This window comes from Elephantulus edwardii, unplaced genomic scaffold (genome assembly GCF_000299155.1).
Source record: "Elephantulus edwardii isolate Elephantulus edwardi_28Jun2011 unplaced genomic scaffold, EleEdw1.0 scaffold00002, whole genome shotgun sequence".
NCBI classification, from domain to species: Eukaryota; Metazoa; Chordata; class Mammalia; order Macroscelidea; family Macroscelididae; genus Elephantulus; species Elephantulus edwardii.
Window position 1 is genome coordinate 44,735,361 of NW_006399752.1, and position 21,032 is coordinate 44,756,392.

The 21,032-nt window shown below is 44.4% G+C and overlaps 1 protein-coding gene across 1 annotated transcript in view; it reads left to right on the top strand.

Moving 5' to 3' along the window:
* Positions 1 to 21,032, top strand: part of TTC7B (tetratricopeptide repeat domain 7B) — a 388,142-nt gene that overhangs the window by 89,093 nt on the left and 278,017 nt on the right. The window contains exon 4 of the mRNA XM_006879120.1: positions 10,324 to 10,454. Within this exon, the coding sequence (XP_006879182.1) occupies positions 10,324 to 10,454 (131 nt within the window). The remainder of the gene's footprint in view (positions 1 to 10,323; positions 10,455 to 21,032) is intronic.

Genomic DNA, 21,032 nt, shown 5'->3' on the forward strand with positions numbered 1-21,032 from the left:
CACGACGCTTCTTAACTCCAAATGTCATACCTAATGAGCACACCTTTTTAAAACGAGGGCCTCATAGAGCCTTTTCCAGCCATTACGTCAGCAGAAAGCAATCCGCGGCCGCAGAAGTTTGCGGCAATGTTGGAGGCAATCCTTCGGACAGGGACGGATATCCTACAAGGAACTAGGAATCCACACAAAGGGACGAAGGAAACGCTCTGCAACTGACGGCTGTGGAAAGGAGAATACATGAGCTTTCTTTGTTATTTACATGTATTTATGAGATAATGAACTTTTTAAGCAAAATATAAGAAATGATTGGCATCATAACAGTAGGCTCAAATATAGTTCTAATTATGAGGATGGTGCAGGAGCTTTCATTCAGTTACACACAGAGTCTGAGTCAGGACCCACTTGATGGCACCAGGGTAGGGCTGCGACACATTGAAAGGTAAAGTATATGCAATAAGAGAGTAAAGGCAGAGAAAGGAGAAATGGAAGTATTTAGCTGTATTTAAGGTGAATCGATATACTGTTACTTGTAGTAGTAGTTGTTATTAGGTGCCGTCAAGTCACCTGCGAAGCAAAGCGACCCTGTGTACAGCAGCTCTGAAGGCTGCCCTGTCCTCAGCCGGTCTCACTAATTCTGACACACCAACAACCCCCATCTCACCTAGGGTCTTCTGGGATAAGTTAGTGAGGTAGACTCTACACTCTAAAGCAATAGAGACATAATATAATAAAACAAGGAGTTCCAGCTAATGAGCTGACAGAAGAATGGCAGATATGACAGATAATATTCAGTCCAACAGAAGAATCGAAGAAGAAGGAAAAGGAAACTGGAATCGATGGGACAAACTGAAGACACCCAGCAACGTGGTCGATTTAATCCAACTCCACGCGTGTGTCACTTAATTAACATTTTTTAATTTTATTTTGCTTTTTTAAAAATTTAATATTAATTTCAGTAAAAATTTACAGAGACTTTGGATTTCCATTCATTCACTGTTGCACTTTTCTCCCCTCCCAACCCTCTCCCCTAGTACACTACCCTCTTGTAAAAGTAAAACAAAAATTCTTTCATTGTTTTAGAAAGTCTCCCCCAGGTCCACTCTACCATGTAGCCTTTGCTCTGGACTCCTGTCATGACAAAAATACCTAATAACATATCCCTTTTAAACAACTTTCTCCCTCATCTGTTTCAATGCAGTATACATTATTGAACCCATCTTTCTCAGTCTCTCCCCAACCCAGAGGTCAGTCCTGTTTTACAACAGTGGCACCATGCACCAGGGTCACCCATTTTGAATAATATTGCATGAGTTCCTTGTTTTTCAATGCAGCGTAGTATTCCATTGTGTGAATATACTATAGCTTCTCTATCCATTCGTTTGTTGATCGGCACTTAGGTTGTTTCCAACTCCTTGCTTTTGTAAACAAAGCCATGATAAACATGAAAAACATTCATTTTTTTTAAATTTTTTTTATTATTTTGTTATTTTTTGCGTGTACCGTCAAATCGGATCTGACTGGTACAGGAGATTGCCCCTCCTTCTCCAGGAGAGCATCTGGTGGATTAAACTGGACACATTCATTTTTTATCTTCACACATTTCACCTTCCGACTGTGTGTCTGCATATCATCCCATGATTTATTTTTTTTTTAAAAAGGAAAACCTCTCCTTTTGTTTATTGTTTTCCCTTAGTGGTAAGGCCTTGAGCACAGACCTTTGCAGTACTGGACCATGGGTGGGAGGTAGGCAGAGAATGTAGCTCTGGGTGTGGGTATGTGGGTTTGTACAGTAGGCAGCAGCGGTGGGGGCTTTGGGGCCTAGGCTATTCCTGCTTCTTGGGAAGGTGGGCCAGTGAATGGGGCATCTGTGGAAAATCTAACCCAATCCCCAAACCAAACCCACTAGCACTGAGTCAGTTCTGGCTCGTAGCAGCCCTGGAGAGTAGAGTAGAACTGCCCTCCATGGTTTCCAAAGATGTAAACCTTGGTAGAAGAATGAAGGCTGTAGAGTGGAGTGAACTTGATGGGAGGGCTTGCATAAATAACAATGAAAGAGTTTTACTTTTCAAGAAGAGTGAATTGGGGGTGTGGGGGTGGACAGGGAGAAAAGTGCCACAATGAATGATTGGAAACCCTAAGTCTCTGTAAACTTTCATTAAAATGACTAAAAAAAAGCAGGGAAGAGCAAAGAAGCAGACTGGCCCAGTTTCCCCCTTGAAGGGAGTGGTAGGTATAAACTCTGGGGCTTTTGGCTAGCAACCAAATACTTGAACCATAGTACCACTAGAGCTCCATGTGCTGGAATGAAAAGAAAACAAAGTACGTGTTGCAACATGAAAATGAAAACGTATTGCCAAATGAATGATGCTACACACACACACACACACACACACACACACACACACAAGACCCCATGTGATGAGATTCAGTGTACACAGAATGTCCAAGAAAGTAAAATCTGTAGAGATCGAAGTAGACTAGTAGTTGTCTGAGCCTCAAGGTGGGAATGGGAGTTGAATACTGTTGGGAATGGAGAGTAATGTGGGGTGATATTTTCTAAAGTGGGACTGTGGTGACGGGTGTACAACCCTAAACTTACTAAGAATCCGTGGGTTACATACATGAAATGAGTGAACCTTATTGAATGAAAATGATACTCAGTAGAACAGTTTTCTCAAACAGCAGACAGTAATCAAGACAGTGCAACTTCTTGCCCACGAGGCCACCATGCTTGAAGGTACAAGATAAAGACTCAGATCTGAGTCGTAGTTAATTTGACAGCACCTAACAACAACAGTAAGAAAAAATACCTACCTTGTGTATTACGTGTTTTTGGTTATTCTCTATATGATGTGCAGTATGTCACCTCTTGGCCTTTTAACTGAAGGGCCACATCTACTAGCTGCTCTGTGGGAGAAAGATGGACAGTTTCCTTGTTGGTTTTTTTTTCTTTTCTTTTCTTTTTTTTATTTTATTAATTTCAATGAACATCTACAGAGATTTTGGAATTCCATTCATTCATTGTTGCGAAGGTTTACAGTCTCAGAAACCCCATGGAGGGTGCTGTGAATCACAGTTAACTTGACTCTAGTGTGTTTGGTTTGTATGAGATCAGTGATAACAATGCCTTGAAATCTTAGGAAACTTCGGGAGCAGTGAGTACATACTAACAAGAGAAGAACAGCTCAGCCAGGGAGGACGGCAGTGGTTGCTCACTGGAAGAATGTAGCCGTTGCCACTTGATTGGACCTGTAGGACCTAATGAATCAGTGTACGGTTTGCTGTTTATATTCTCATCATCGACAGCAAAATAGTATCAAAAAGAAGAAGAGAGACCAGAGACAGCCCCACTCATTTGCAGCCGCCTGATATTTGAAAAAGAGGAAAAAAGGCATTTATTTCCATGAGAGAATATGGTTTTGGTGTGTACCACCCCAAACGTACTGGATCTTGTCTGATCTTGTCAGCTAAACAGAGTTGAGCTTGGTTAGTACTTGTGGCAGAGAAAAGATCATATTTTCAACCAGTAGTGCTGGGGCGAGCAACTGGACACCTCCATACAGGGAGAGCAAAATGTAGACATGGACCTATACCTCTCACAGAAATTAACTAAAAATGAGTCGTAGTCCTAGATGTAAAACGCAAAGCTATTGTCCTTCTCTGGAAGATCACATTGGCGAATATCTCAGTGACCTTGGATATGGCAGTGGGCTTTAGATGGAATAGTAAAAACATTCTCCATGAAACAAAACGTTGTTAAGCTGAACTTTATTAAAAGTAAAAATTTCTGCTCTGTGCAAGACACTTTTTAAAAATTAAGGTTTCTCTTTTTATTGTGATTTGAATTTTACAAAATTGGTTTTTTTATTCAACCATTCATACATATTTTATTTTATTTTATAACATTAAACACAATATTTATGATATAACCACTCTCTTCCCCCTTCCTCCCTATGATTCTCATTTCCATTAACCCTCCTCCCCTACCTGTTCCTGCCTTTTGAGCTTTGTCCCTGGGCACATGCTACCCTTTTAATCTTGTTATGTGGCGTTGAATTGCCTGCAACTCATAGTGACCATCTATGTACAACAACTCTGAAGTCTGCCCTGTACTGAGCCAGTCTCACTGACTCTGACACATCTACCCCATTACCCCAGTCACTGTGTCAAACCATCTTATCTGGGGTCTTCCTCTGCTGTGCTGTTCCTCTGTCCTTCTGAGCATGAGGTCCTTCTTCAAGGACTGGTCCCTCCTGGCCAAAGTATATGAGATGGCGCTTGAAAATCCTAGCCTCCAAGGAGAAGCTTGGTTTCACCCTCTTCTAGACAGACCTGTTTGTTTTCTAGGTGGTCCATGGTATGTTCAATACTCTTCTCCAGCTCTTCTCCACAGCTCAAAGGCATCAATTCTTCTGTCATCCTTAGTCATTGTCAAGCTCTTTGACACATAGTAAGTAATTGCAAAGACCAGGACTTGGATCAGGCACACCTTATTCTCTAGACTGACATTGTGGCTTCTCCAAGGACTCTGGAAAGGTCCCTGACCACAGATTTTCCCAATGCAATTAATCTTTTGATTTCCTGACTTGCTGGTGCCAAGAGTGTTGATTGTGGAGCTGAGTAAGCTGAAATTGTTAATAATCTCATGATGCTATCATGATGCTGACAGTTGGCCTAGTGGTGAGAACCTTTGTCTTCTTGATACTGAGCTTCAATCCATATTGAAGACTACAGTCTTTTGATCTTATGTGATTGATTATTCTAGGAGCTGACGCCTCCCTGATGTTATTGTTCACCTGGTAGACCTGTCTCTTGTTTGTCTGAAAGTTGAGTCATTAGGGTGTTTCATTCTGGATCAGAAGGGTAACTAAAGGCCATAGTCTCAGAGGTTCCTCCAGTCTCTATGGGACCAGTGAGCATGGCCACTTCTATATTTTGAATTTTGTTCCGCCCTTTATCCCACTCTATCCCAGACCTACTGTGATAGCCTTTAGAGGGGAAAGGTGCTAAGAGAATGAAAACACAAGCGATGGATCAAGAGAAAATATCTGCAAGACACGAAATGTAATAAAGAAATTGTTTCGCAAATATATGATGAACTCTTAAAACTCAACAATAAGAAAATGAAAATAAAAACAAAAACAAAAGATCAGAATAGATATTTCACCGTGGGAGATATACATCTGGCAAATATACAGAAGAAAAAAATTCCCCACATTTGATGTCAGTTCAGTTCGCTAACTGAAAATTACAGCCACAGTGGGTTCTCGCTATACATCCTTAGAATGGCTAAACCCCGAATGATCCCAAATGGTGATGAGAATGCAGAGGGACGCTTAAGTTCACCGCTGGTGGGAATGCACAATGGCCACGTGCCTTTGGAAAACAATGGGAGGTTTCTTATACAATTAAACATTGTCTTAGCATACGCTCCAGCAGTTATGCTTCTAGGTTTTTACCCAGTTGAGCTGAGAACTTAAGTCTATACAGAAATCTATACACAGTTGTTTATTAAGTGACGAACACTGGACATAAGGAAGATGCCCTACAGGAGGTGAATGGGTAAACTGTTACATTCGCACAATGGGATATTATTCAGCAATGAAGAAAAATGCATTTCTCAAGCCATGAAGGGTTGTGGGGGAAGCTTACATGTATGTTGCGAAGGGACAGAAGCCAGTTTGAAAAGCTATATACCTCATCCTTCCAATCACATGATATCCTGGGCGAGAAAGAATTAGAGTGAGTAATAAGTGGAACAAAATTGTGAAAAGGCGGCCAGATGTGCTAGTCTAGGGAACTGATGGGGCCCTGAGAATGTGACTCTTAGACACCTTCGAGCCTGGCAGTTGTTTGTTAGGTGCTGAGGTGCCATGGAGTCGACTCTTACTCACAGTGACCTTGTGTAAACTCTTCTAAACCCTGTGCCGTCCTTCACCGTTCCCATTATCTGCGCCGTGTTTAAGCCAAACGGTAGTCAGACCTAAAAAGTGAACATTGACACCCGCGAGGAAGGCACCCCTTGGAGAAGTCAGCCGCACAAGGTCAAAAGCGCAGTATTAACCGAGGGACAAAGCTCAGAAGGCAGGAAGGGTTGGGAAAGAAGGACGGAGGAAGTGCAGAGCCCAAGGAGGAAGTGGGCGGAGGGCTGTTAGAGTGTGGGAATTGGAATCAGCGTCAGGAAACATCCTGTGTGTGCACCCTTGAGTGGAGAATCAATTTGCTCTGTAACCTTCCACTCAACTCACACGGAAAGTTAATTTTTAAAAGGTAAAACAATAGTTGTTGTTATTATGTGCCATAGGGTCGCTTGCGACTCATAGCGACCCTATGTACAAGAGCACTAAGCCCTGCTCTATCCTGTGCCAACCTCACCATCTCCGACACGTTTATTCTCACCACCCCAATCACAGAATCGAGGATCTTCTACTGCACTGTCCCTTCACCCTCCCAAGCATGATAGCCCTCTCCAGGGACTGGTTCCTTCTTGCAACATGCCCAAAGTATGTCAGATGTAGCTTCAGAGTCCTTGACTCCAAGGAGCATCCCGGCTTCACCTTCTCCAGGACAAAGCAGCACCACAGCTCAAAGGCATCTATTCTCTTTCTAACATCCCTAGTCACTGTCCAACTCTCCGATGCATAGCATGCAATTGTGAAGACTATAGCCCGGATCAGGTGCACCTTAGTCTCCAGCCTGATTTCATTGCTCTTCAGTACTCTGGAGAGGTCCCTGACAGCTGACTTTCCCAATGCAATTCATCTCTTGATCTCCTGGCTGCTGGTACCAAGACTGTTGACTATGGAGCCAAGCAAACTAAAACTGTTCACTACCTCAAAACTATAGATATAATAAAAAGATCAGTGGTTGCCTAGTTGTCAGGAGCTGGGGCAGTGTGGGGAGTGGGGAGGAGATACGGCTTGTTGTGTATTTTTAGAGTGGTGTAATTATTCTGTATGGTATTGGAATGGCAGCTGCATTGCTCAAGACTGTATAACACAAAGAAGGACTGCTAATGTCAACTACGGGCCTTAGGAAATTCAAGAATATATAAGAAATGAAAACAACAACAAAAGCCTTTTATCATGAAACACTGAAAGAGTGTACAGTTTATTGTGTACAGTGACAATTATACCTCCTTAGAGTGGTTATGAATAATAAAATCTTGGCGTGGTCTGTACATCTGATAAGATAGGAACCTCTGAGTTCCCAGGGCTCTGTCCTCCCTGGGAATAGGAGTTGTTTCTCCTTCCTGTGGAACACCACTGCCTCCTTTCCTCAGTCTAGAGGGATGATGCCCTGCTGATGGAAGCTTGCGTAGGAACATTTTCAAAAGTATGCACACACACACACACACACACACACACACACACACACACACAAAAGTGTGAGTCGTTTCTAAATATTTAGTGTCTGATCCCTTCTCTGCACTGGAGTTGACTCTCAAAATCTGCAGCCAGCATGCTGAGTATTGTCTAGGAGGCTGAATTTTGGGGTCCTCTGCCCAGTTTTCCCACTGACTGAGGATAGTTGTTGGACCATGGTAGACTACATTGTCATCCTCTGTTAAGGAAAGGCTTGGGCCAAGGAGTCTCTTGTGACACCTCCTAATTCAGTATTCTACTTCTGTCAGTGTTCAACCATCTCTAAAGCCAGACCAGGAGGGGAATGTGTTGTATAATGTGTGTGTAATTGCAGGAGTGGCATCCACTTCCTAAACAACATGCCTCTGGAAACTCTATGAACTTTGATAAATGATAACAGTTCTAGAAAGGCTTCAGGCCTTTTGTTCATAGGGTCACTATGAGTCAGGCTCAACTCAGTGGCAGTCAACAACAATTGGGAAGGGCGTACGCCAGGGATGTGTCCTCTCTCCATACCTTTTCAATCTATATGCAGAGCAGATCATCCAGGAGGCTAGGCTCTATGAGGAGAAATAGGGCATCAGGATTGGAGGAAGACTCATCAACAGTATGCATTATGCAGATGACACAATCCTTTTTGCTGAAACTGAGGAGGACCTGAAGAGCTTGCTGCAGAAGGTCAAGAACTGCAGCCTTCAATATGAACGGAAACTCAATATGAAGAAAACAAAGATTCTCACCTTTGGGCCGATTGGCAGCATCATAATATAGATGGTGAAGAGATTGAGATTGTTAACACCTTTAGTTTGCTTGGATCCACAATCAACCCTCTTGGTACCAGCAGCCAGAAAATTAAAAGACTAATTGCATTGGAAAGTCTGCTGCCAGAGACCTCTCCAAAGTACTGAAGAGCAGCAATGTCACTCTGGAGACTAAGGTGTGTCTGATACAGGCCATGGCCATTTGCTATGCATCAGAGAGCTGGACAATGACTAGGGATGGTTGATAGAAGAATTGATGCCTTTGAGCTTTGGTGTTGGAGAAGAGTATTGAATATATCATGGACTACTAGGAGAACAAAGAGGTCCAGCTTGGAGAGGGTGAAACCAGGTTGCTCCTTAGAGGCAAGGATTCTGAAGCTTCATTTGACATCCTTTGGACATGTTGCAAGGCAGGACCAGTCCTTGGAGAGGGACGTCATGCTTGGGAGGGTGGCGGGACAGCCCAGGAGAGGAAGACCCTTGATGAGATGGATTGATTCAGTGACTGGGGTAATAGGGGTAGGTGTGTCTGAGACATTGAGATTGGTACAGGATAGAGCAGAGTTTAGTTTTTATTGTACATAAGTGTCACTATGAGTCACAGGTCACCCAAGGACACATAACAACAATAGCAACAATTAAAATTTGTTCTACACAGATTAGTACCAGAATGGCTACAGAAAGGCTGAAATCAAGATTGTCCCAAATGTCCCGTGTGCTGCCCTACCCCATCATGTCTGACGTTAACTGGTCCTTTCTCTGCTCACCACTTAAGTTTCGTCTGTGTCTTTGGGTTCTATAATTCACTGGAAGGTTTCACAGAAGCTCAACGAACGGTTGAGGGAAAGGAAGGGGGGTGGGGTGGGGAATGGCTCACGCAGCTGTTGCTGATGTAGATGAATGAACGTGGCGGAGACACGGGTGAATGGCAAGCTGCCACGAGTTCACAGGGCAGGCAGGGTTGAAGCAGCTGGATCAGATTGGCATTGTTATCCCAAGCAAGCATAAAAGAGAGAAGCTCCTCTTCTAGGCCCTCTGTGCACCAAAGGTGGCAGCTTGGGGCTTGCCTTCTGGTAGGGTGGCGCCTCGGGGGACACCCGTTCTGTCCACATGTTCCCTCTCGGCCCTGTGAGAGAATTAAGGGCAATGACCCAGGAAAGCCATCTTAAACAACAGACCCACAACACCAAAGAGTGTGTTCATGTGTCACAGGGGACTTTGCCAGCTCCTTTGTGGGTGGAGACTTCCTTCAGGCTAGTTGCTCAGGTCAGAAGCAGTGGTTGGTGCTGGCTTCCACCTGCTCCTGATATTGTTACTATTTTTTTTTCCTTTCCCAGACTTTCATGCTTTCTTGCTCCCCAGGCCTGAAATCTCTTCTCTAGGACTGACCGTTTTCATCTCTATGTCCAAGTGGATTCTGGGTGTTTCTTGGGCCAGAACTAAGAGTTAGTCCGTGTGTGCTTGTTCCTCCAGGACTCCGGGGTGCAGAGCCGACCTGCCCCTGTGCTGGAAAGCTTTCCCGGTAATGAATGTAACTCTTTAGAGCAGGTGGTAATTCTTATGCTCAGTAGTTTAAGTGTACATTTCGGGGTAGAAAATGTTTGTTTTGTTTTTTTTCTTGGCTAGTATTTTGCTGTGAGTCTAGCTTTACTTAGTTTGAAAAAGTCTTTGGGACCTTGGGGCATCTATGAAAAACCGCCTTTCCTGGGTATGAATGGAATCATAAAGGACAAGTTTACAACTCAGAAATCAAATTCAAATAGAGCTTTTTGTTTATTTAGGGGTCTCTTTCTTCTCTAACTTAAGGAGCTCTGGAAACGTAGTGTATTAAGCATTGCAATACTAATTGAAAGATCAGCAGTTCAAATGTAGCAACTGCTCTGAAGAAATAAAGATGGGCTGACTCCACCTATGAAGATTTTTTATCCTTGGAAACCAGATGAGTGGTTGCTTTGAGCTGGAAAAGTCTCAATGGTAGTGAGTGTTCTTGTGTAACTTATGAGTATTGTCTTTGGGGCTCCATTTGATATTCTATTTTGTTTACAAAGAGAGAGGGTGGAGAATTGGGTTTTCTGACAACCTCTGACATCCTGGAACCGTTTTCTGGCCCACTGTGGCAATATTGAGTGTTAAGTCCCAGGGGAAAAAAAAAACCAAACCCAACACCAACAATTTTTTTTGTGTCTCATGTTTTTTAGGACTTTGTTTAGAGAAGCTGCCTATTTCCTCTTCTACCAGCAACCTCCACGTGGACCGGGAGCAGGACGTCATCACGTGTTACGAGAAGGCAGGGGACATTGCCCTCCTGTACCTCCAGGAGATAGAAAGGGTAAGTGGGACCATGTGCTCCTACTACATGAGAAGTTTAAAAAAAACAATTCAGATGCTAGGAAACTGATCTCCTTCCACCTAACCTTCAACTTGTCTGCCTCTTGGTGCCAAACTTTACTTCTTCCGTGTGACGGGAGAAGATAGTCATTGTAGCATCTTGCAAAAAGAGATGGCTCAGCGTTTGGGAAGTATCTTCACAAACCCTTCGCAGAAAGCACACCAGTGCGTCAGTCTGTGCCTCCGGCAGGCTGAAGCTGGTCAGTCATTCCTATTGTCATGTGCCATCGAGTCAGAACCAACTCATAGCTGACCTTGCAGGTCTGCAGACACTGTCAATGCCACAGGAAGACACTGCCCGTCCTCTGTGGAGCAGATGGTGGATTTGAACCACTTGCCTCTGAGTTGGCAGTGCAACTCCTTAAATGGACACTAGAGCTCCTTAATCATTCCTATTATATTCATCCTAAGCAAAATGGACCATTCTTCCTCTGAACCTGTGTGGACAGTGTGCCAGAAGTGCTCATTGGAGTTGAGAAGGCTCTATGTTGGTGCGCATAGCAGAGATCTCGGGGAGGGGGGCTCCTGGCTGACCTACATGGACAGAGCGTGTCCTCTGACACCCCCTGAGGGGACTTCCTTTCAGTAGTCACTGTGGGTGATGGAATCAGAGCTGACAAGAGGGCCACGTCGCAGAGGAGGAATGGGCATGAGGTGCTGAGCTCAGATGCCCAGTCGAGGTGGCTGGTGAGGAGGGCCAGGCAGGTGAGGACAGTCCTCTGCTTAGAGAGGTTGCTGTCTCGTGGTTCTACCCTTCCCTAAGTTTACTAACCGCTCAGCTTTGATTTTCCCTCCTGTGTAAAGGGTATGATAACACCTTCTACTTCCTGGAGTTCTTGTGGAGATTATATACCTGTTGCTTTTGGGTCAATTCCAGCTCAGAGCAAACCAAATAAACAGAGTAGAACAGCCCCAAGGAGCTTGCAAAGCTGAGGTTTTCACAGAAGTGGACTGCCCCATCTTTCTCTCACCTGAGTGGCTAGTTAGGGATTCTATAAAGTGATGCAGATAAAGGCACTTTGCTCAGATGCAGGAACATTTTGATTCTCAGTGAGTGAAACTGACTATCGTTAATGACAGTAGGGTCCTAGCAGTCTTTGCCCTCGTTGTTTCTAGGAGTTCTAATTAAGACCTAACACTGACTTTCCCTCAGACCCAGAGATATATCTTGTGAGACTGTCTGAAATGATCTGAGATTTTTTTTCAAGTTTATTTATTTTTAATCTGAAATGTTTTGAAACTTTGAAAAGGATCAGAAATCTTGTTATCCATCAACTTTCTGAGCTCTTTGTTTCCACAGGGATTGTTTTTGTTGTTTGTTGTTGTTATGTGCCGTCAAGTCGCCTGCGACTCATAGCAACCCTATGTACAACAGCCCTAAACTCCGCTCTGTCCTGTGCCAATCGCATTGTCTCTGACACTCCCATCCCAATTATCCCAGTCACTGAATCAATCCACCTCATAGAGGGCCTTCCTCTCCTGCGCCGTCCCTCCACCCTCCCAAGCATGATGTCCCTCTCCAAGGACCGGTCTCTCCTCACTACATGTCCAAAGTAAGTTAGATGGAGCCTCAGAATCCTTGCCTCGAAGGAGCCACCCGGTTTAACCCTCTCCAGGACAAATCTATTTGTTTTCCTAGCAGTCCATGGTATTCTTAGTACTCTTCTCCAGCACCACAGCTCAAAGGCATCAGTTCTCCTTCTATCCTCCTTGGTCATTGTCCAACTCTCTGATGCATAACAGGTGATTGCGAAGACCATGGCCTGTATCAGACGCACCTTAGTCTCCAGAGAGACACCACTGCTCTTCAGCACTTTGGAGAGGTCCCTAACAGCAGACTTTCCCATGGCAATGCGCCTTTTAATTTCCTGGCTGCTGGTGCCAAGACTGTTGACTATGGAGCCAAGCAAACTAAAGCTGTGTACAATCTCAATCTCTTCACCATCCATTCTGATGCTGCCGATTGGTCCAGTGGTGAGAATCTTTGTCTTCTTGACATTGAGCCTCAATCCATATTGTAGGCTGCAGTCCTTGACACTCTGCAGCAGGCGCTTCAGGTCCTCCTCAGTTTCAGCAAGCAGGGTTGTGTCATCCGCATAACGCAGATTGTTGATAAATCATCCACCAATCCTGACCCCACGTTTCTCCTCATAGAGCCCAGCCTCCCGGATTATCCGGGATCCACAGGGATTGGAAGATAAAAACCAAAAGCAACAACAAACACCCAGACCCTTGCCTTTGAGTTGATTCTCATGTGCAGCCGCCCTGCGCCCTGTAAGAGAAACAGAGCGGCCCCTGTCCTTGAGGTGTAGCTTCTAAGGCATCTTTAGGGAAGCGGGATGCCCGACCCCTGTCTTTTTTCCTTGAATCTGATCGACTGATCTCGCTACTAACCACTCTGGGTTCCTTTGGAATTGTTAAGTGCCGTCGAGTCGTAGATGACTCATAGCGACCTGAACACATGTATAACTTTCATCATTTCTGTAAGTTCATAGATTTTTCCAGAGGCAAGCTATTTCGGAAGTGGATGCCACTCGTGCTTCCAAGCCTGTTTTAATCTTGAAGCTCCACCAAACACTGTCCACCGTGGGTAACCATTCTCACATTTGACACATCAGTGTCACAGTGTTTAGCATCACAGCAATAGAGACTACCAAAACATTTCTAGTTTTTGTTATAAAAATTCAGAGTGGAACTACTCTTGGCTTCTTAAATCTTCCTTGCAAGGGTTGCCTTATACGAGGTCAGAGAGTGGGGAGGAAGATGTGTATTGGGATGATGCAGTGGTATTTGATTTGGCTCAGTCCAAAATGGGTTAGAGACCATGATTTATAATGACCTAAATTCAGGAAGTACCTGGTTATCTTGTCAGACTCCTTTGAGTTCTATCAGAAGATCATGAAAAGTTTATTTTTTTTTCTTTTTCACTGTTTAGAATTTTGGATATGATCTTTAGTGGGTCTTCTTTTTAAAATCTACATTATTTTCACTGTTTCTGTCTGTGATGGCCAGTGGCTGGCAGTGGATGCCTGCTTACGCAGGGAAGCTGTTCTCACTGGCCACACTCGGGGCCTCACCACACAGTTCTTCTTTCTCATCTTCCTCTGCTGACTTTTGTCATCTAACTCTTCCGTGTTGGGACTCCTTTTTCTTGGCTACAAGCAGGGGCTCTATGGGCTTCATGGATCTTCAGAGATGTAGACATTGGCAAATCTGTGTGTGCTTCCTGTTGTGGTCATTCATAACCACTCTTCACTGCTGGCTTTGTCTGAACTGTCAAGAAGATTGGAAGAATCACATGAATTTAAAGAAATGTGTGTGTGTGTGTGTGTGTGTGTGTGTGTGTGTGTGTGTGTGTGTAAATGATGATATAGGATGTTACATCTAGAAGAGATTTAAAAATTACAGAAGAAATTAAAGACAAATCGAGAGTTAGGACCAAAGCTGAGGAAAGAACTCAACTCTGCTGATGTCTGGTCCAGTGTGTACTCATTTTGGTACCCCAGGCTTTTACTCATTTTATTACGCTGAGGTGGCTTGGTGGTACCCCAGTCTATTGCAGTCTGGGGGTAAAGTATTTTTGTAATTATTGATAGTGAGACAGACAGCCAGGAATTAGATAAAACTGTGTAAAGAAGGGGCCAGCAGTTCAAATCAACTGAAGTGCCTCAAGCCATGTCTCTCTGTGTATCTATTGAGGATCAGGGGAAGCAAATCATCGAGAGAATTCTCTTGTAAATGAAGCTGAATTTTTCTCTATTGTCAACCTAATGCTTTAGCTCAAGAATAAAGTATTTCACACATATTAACACTCCCTCTGTAGGGGGCCGTAGCTGTCTCTTATCTGCAGGAAACAGCTCATTTTCTATGATCTGTCACAAGAGAAATCCTAACTTAAAAATTTGTAATTCCTTAAATTCCTGAACAAGCATATGGTTTTTCATATACTATTTGGTATGAAATGTGGGTTCCCATACCAGTTCTTTACATATAGAAAGCCCTTGGTAGGTATTTGATCAAAGAGCCATAAATGGCAATGACTGGGTACTGGTAGTTCTTGGAGACCTGGGGGAGCAGTTCTCAGAGTTCGTAGCTGACTGTTCTCTGGCTCTGATTTTTCAGTATGGATTTTCCTTTGTGGGGAAACTGCTTTGGACTTCCCGTAGCCCAGCACACTGGGACATCAGCAATGAGAAAGGTTGAATAAGCACTGAATAAGATTGAATAAACATTTAGTTTGGCTGTAGGAGGTGTTCATAAAGTTATCTGTTAATCAGTCAGAAGTCAGGGAGAAAAATGATCGTTCTCCAGTGTCCACTGGACTTTGTAGAAATTCAAGGGATTTTGCTTGGCAAGAAAATTGTGTACTGTACAAAGGCTGTCTGAATGCCCTTAATCTCTTCTTGTTGAACATCCACGACTTAAGAATCATACTTTTGGTAGATGCCATCGAGGCATTTTTGACTAATTACAATCCCCTCAGAAGCTAACACTGCCCAGCCCGGCGCCATCTTCATGGGCAGCGGCATGTTTGAACCCACTGTGTCCGCCTCAGTGTCCGTCAGTTCAGCTCATGGACAGTCTTCTCTTTTGTTGACACTCTGTGTCTCTTCTGACAAAATGGTCCAAAGCGCGTGAGCAAAGCCTCACTTCGGAGAAGCATTCTGACGGCGTCTCCCCAGGCCGACTTTTTTAACTCTTCTGGAGGACCCGTCTATTCACTGCTCTTCCACAGCGTCATAACTCGAACACATGGATCTTCTTTAATCGTTCTTATCCTTTGTCCACTTTCACATGCATGTGAGGTGATTGAAAAGACCATGGCTTGAGTCAGACGCACCTAAGTCCTCAAAGTGACATCCTTGCTCTTTAGCACTTTAAAGAAGTCTTTTGCAGCTTCTGTCCCCAATGCAATATGACGTTTGATTTCTCGACTGCTGCTCCCATGAGCGTTCATTGTGGATCAAGTAAAAGGACTTTAACAATGTCAGTCTTTTCTCTGATTATCATGTTGTTATATACTGTTGAGTTGGAACCGACTCATAGCTGACCCTCCAGTAGGTTTTCAAAGGCAGTAAATCACACAAGAAGATTGCTGATCTTCTCTGGCAGAGCAACTGGTGGGTTCGAACTGGTTGCCTTTGGGCTGGCAGTCCAGCTCCTTACCACTAAGCCACCAGAGCTCCTTAAGTTATAATGATACTGCTGATTATTAATGGTTAATTTGCAAGGGTTTTCATTTGCTTTCTGTTAAAATGGGATCCATACTGCAGTCTATAGTCTTTGATCTTCTTTAGTCAGCGTTCCAAGCCCTCTTGCTTTTAGCAGCAAGTTTCTGTCATCTGCATAGATAGTACAGGTGGTAAATGAATCTTCCTCCAATTCTGATGCTGGATTCTTCTATATAGCATCCAGCTTCTCAAACTCTTCGCTCATAATACAGACTGAGTAAATGTGGTGAAAGAACAGAACTGTGACTTGGATCCTTCTTGATCTCTAGGCACAGAGCAGGAGCCCCTTGTTCTGTTCAGACGACTGCTTCCTAATCTGTGTATGGGCTCTGAGGGGCACAGTGAAGCATTCTTTGTTGTGAAGAAGCCCTGTTCTTCACAGTGTTATCCATAGTAGTCCACACAATTGAATTCCTTTGTGTAATCAGTAATACAGAGGTAAACAGCTTTCTGATAGTCTCTGCTTTCAACCCAGATCCGTTTGACATCAGCGATAATCCTCCTTGCTCCACATCTTCTTCTGAAACCAGCTTGAATTTCTGGCAGTGCCCCACTGAAAACAGCACCCGATGGGGAAACAGAATCTGGAAGAAGTGAAAGCCTTGAGCAAGCTTGCGCCAGCAGGGCTTTGATTTTCTGGGTAGGCAGACGTTTTAAGCAGAAAAGCCCACAGTCTGTTCCTACATTTGATCTGCTGAGCAGAGGCCGAATTTCAGTGACTCTCCGATGAGTTCCCAGCCATTTATAGCAAAGGAACATCTGTTTGCCCAGAGATTTTGGCCTGTTACTTGTTAGTGTTGGCTCTTAACTTACCTCGCTAGCCTGAGTAAAAACCAGTGAAGGACCTTCAGTGTCGTGGCTAATTGTTTTTCACGACTTGCAACCCTTATCATGTTCCTGGTGCAGTATTTGCCTTCATAGCAGGCAGGCCCCGATGGGAGAGGTGTTTGTTCCCAACGGGCAATGGCTTTTCAGAAAGAGTCCTGACCATGGATTCCACTAGAGGTCCCAGCTTAACCTGTGAGAGGCAGTGAATGACAGCAGATGAGGCTGGAATCCTGGCCTGCCTTCCCCTTGGTGGTGGGTCTTTGGGGAAGTAACTCAGCCTCCCTATAATCCCAGAAACGGCTTTAGGCTGGAATGATGGGTAACTGGATTGCCTCAGGCCCTTCCTGGTGCAAGTTTGGCCCGGGGCACAGGCCACCTTTGTTGCCATTGACTGTCCTTGTGCCTATGGGATCTTGCCTTCAGGAAGCCTGAGAAGATAATAGACATTTAGACTGAAATCTAAACTATTATAACATCCTGTTAGCCAGTTTCAGCTTATAGAAAGGTTTTCCCTACCAAGAAGAGTTGGACCTCTTCTCTCTTGTGCTGAAACTCATGGGCCTGCATCTGGCCTGGGCACCTGGATCTCTCCCGATCCCCACTGGCTGTGTGGCCTGGTCCAGGCATTTTCTGTGTGCTGCAGCATTCTATTTCATGGTTGGCCTAAGAGGGGATGATTTACCAAGGAGCTGACATTTATTAAATGCCAGAGTGTGGCAAGCCCCACCTTGCTTTGCACCAAATGGTAGACACACAACCAAGGAGTCTGAATATAGGACAGCCACGTGCATCAAGTATTTGCTTAATGTTGTCCTTGTTACCCCAGAGTGACAAAGGCATCTACTAACGAGCTCTTAAAGCTCATTCTCTGGAAGGGAGTTAGATACGTCTGAAACTGCACACATACAACCAACTTAATAAAAAGAAAATTGACTCAGAGAAGACAGGGTTAGCTATGACACGGCTGGTCTGGATGAGTTTATCGACAGATAGTGGCATTGTGCCAACACAGAGGAGCGTATCCGGCCGGCCAGGAGCTTCTGGAGATGCGGGGATAGGAATAAAGATGACTTCATCCTTGAAGATCCTAACACGAGCCCTGCTTTTGGCCGATGAAGTCACCGCAGGCCTGTCCTGTGTGCCCCGGCCACCCAGTTGCTCGTGGCTTCCTTGAGTCACAAGCAGCGCCAGGGTGGAACTTTACCTCCTGCTGACGGTTCATTTCTTTACACCCTATTTTAGCAAAGAAGTTAATGCGAAATTATGGGGCACCTAGAGACATTTGACGTGCTGTTGTGGTGCTCATGGCTTGAGGAGAAACACCAAGTCCCCAAGCAGTGCCGTGCCTAGCCCGGGTGACGTTGGTCATGGGGAGAAGCCCCAGTTGTTCATGTCCCGTGGTTGTGCCTGTATTGACTGTCCTGTTGGTGAGATGAACTCACAGTGACATAGCTGGGGTATTGGATTCAGAACTGCATTAGATCAAGGTCACTCTGTGTCTTGACTTCAAGCCAAATATCCCTGGAGGAGTGCTCATGGCCGTGGGCGAGAGGGCAAGGGTGTGACTTTGGAGGGCATGCAGCCGTGCTTTTGGGTTTGCAGTGTGACAATCAAGAAAATAAAAAACCAACAACAACCTGTCTTCTTTCCCTCCTCCTTCCCGGGCCCTCTCCACCCCCCACCCAAGCCAGAGCCACAGATTACCGTTCACAGCTTCACCTAATTGATCTGAATAAATACTTAAAGAAATGTCAGGAAGCTGACTGCTGGTGGTGTGCGCTGCCCTGCCCCCTGTATGTCCGGGAGAGGTGACCACAGCCCATTTAAACTGGATGAGGATAATCTGGGAACGGCAAAGTAGCTGTGTAGGCGTGACTCAATGGCTGTGAGAAGGTATTAGGACCTTTGCTGATGTAATAATGTTTTGAATTATCTCAAAGGTGGACTGTTCAAACTCGCCCAAGGCTTCCACCACAGAAAGACCTAGTGGAAAAAAAAAAAAAAAAGACCTAGTGGTCTGCTTCCTTAAAGACTGTTGTTGTTGTTAAGTGCCGTTGAGTCGTAGACGACTCATAGTGACCCTATGAATGAAAGACCTGAACAGTTGTATAACTTTCATCGTTTCTCCATGTTCATAGAGTTTCTGGAGGCAAGCTATTTCAGAAGTGGATGCCACTCCTGCTTCCAAGCTTGTTTGAATCGGGGAGCTCCACCAAACACTGTCCACCATGGGTGACCATTATAAAGATTATCCACCCAGAAATCCCGTGGAACAGTTCTGCTTTATCCCAAGGGCTCCTATGAGCCAGAACTTACTTACCAGTGTCTGTCAACCACCACCACCACCATTTGCTAGCTGGCTGCCCTCCACTCCCTCACACACAATTTAACCTTTTGTCTCGAGAGTGTTTTCACAGGTACATAGCATTTCATCCAGCGAACAACCTCTATTCAGTATATAGTGTCTTGGTGGGAATTACCTGGTATAAAGAATGCTGTGCTGCTTTCCTTTCGGGGCGCCTTCCCTTTCACTTTACTTTCTAAGGGCAGATGCCCAGAAGTGGGGGCATTTGCCCATTCCTGTTACCGCTGGCTGTGGCCCTTTGCTTTCTACATGTCCTATCACTGAAATGTATGAATACATGAGAATGCATTGTATTCTCCTCTGGCAGTATATAAGGTTTGCCATTGTCCTGCAATCTTGAAAATTATTTTGCTGACTTGGTAGGTAGAAACAATTCTTTGTAGTTTTAACTTGGATTTCTTCAGTTTCCAGTGAATTTAAAATATTTGCTCACTATTGTTGTTATGTGCCTTAGAATCACCTACAACTCATAACATCTCTGAACCCTGCCCTGTCCTGAGCCAGTCTCATTATCCCCAACACACTCACCTCCATTACTCCAGTTACTGTACCAGTTCATCTCATTTGGGGTCTTCCTATTCTGTGCTCGCCCTCCACCTTTCCAAGCATGAGTACCCAAAGTTTGTGAGATAGAGCTTCAAAATCCTTGCCTCCAAGGAGAAACTTAGTTTTACTCTCTCTAAGACAGACATGTTTATTCTCTTGGCAGTCCATGATATGTTCAAAACTCTTCTCTAGTACTTCAGCTCAAAGGCACCAATTATTCTTCTGTCATCTTTAGTCATTTTCCAAGTCTCTGGTGCACAGCAAATTAATTGTGAAGACCGTGGTCTGAATCAGGTGCACCTTAGTTTCTAAACTGACATCATTGCTCTTTAGCTTTTTGGAGAGGTCCTCAACAGCAGATTCCCCTTATACAGTTGTCTTTTGATTTTCTGACTGCTGGTGCCAAGAGTGTTGATTGTGGAGCTTGCAAGTTGAAACTGTTACCAACTTCAGTCCCTTCTCCATCTGTCATGGTGCTGCCAATTTGCCCAGTGGTGAGACTCTTTCTCTTCTTTATGTTGAACTTCAAGTCATATTGAAGACTATGGTCCTTGACCTTCTGCAGCAAGCCCTTCGGGTCCTCCTCAGTTTTAGCAAGGAAGGCTGTGTCACCTGCATAACGCAGGTTGTTGATGAGTCTTCCTCCAATCTTGAACAGCTCAGTTCTATTTCTTTCTTTTTTTTTAATCAGTACTATTGTGACATAATTAACATATCCTACAGTTCCCTTATTTAACTGTAAAATTCAGAGCTTTTTAGCAAATCCATCATTAACACATTCGAGAAAGAAACCTGTGTCCCCGAGCAGTCACATCCCATTTCTCAGTGTTGCCCTCTGGGTTCAAGACCTCCCTGATCCACTTTCCCTGCCACTCACTTGTTACCACTGAGTCAGAACCAACTCATAGCTGACCCTCCACTGGGCTTTCAGAGGGTATACATTGTATGGGAGAAGGTTGTCCATCTTTCGAATTTGCAGTTGTATAATTCCATTATCTCACCAAATCTTACAATTTGAAATTGACTGAACATGCAATGAAAATGTGTTAATGATAACTGGTGACTAAAACGCAAAAGTTGGAAACAGTGAGGAAGGAATGTTGTTGTTGTTATGTGCTGTCAAGTTGCCTGCGAGTCATGGTGACACTAGGTACAACAGCTCTGAAATCTGCCCCGTCCTCAGCCAGTCTCACTGACTCCAATACACCTACCTCACTGCCCTAGTTACTGTATCAATCCATCTCATCCGGGGTCTTCCTCTCCTGTGCTGTCCCTCTACCCTTCTGAGCATGATGTCTTTCTCCAAGGACTGGTCTCTCCTGGCCATGTACTCAAAGTATGTGTGACGGAGCTTCAAAATCCTAGCCTTCAAGGAGAAACTTGGTTTCATCATCTCCAAGACAGACCTATTTGTTTTCTTGGCAGTCCATGGTATATTTAATACTCTTCTAGCACCAAAACTCAAAGGCATCGATTCCTCTTCTGTCATCCTCAGTCATTATCCAGCTCACTGATGCATAGCAAGTAATTGCAAAGACCATGGCCTGGA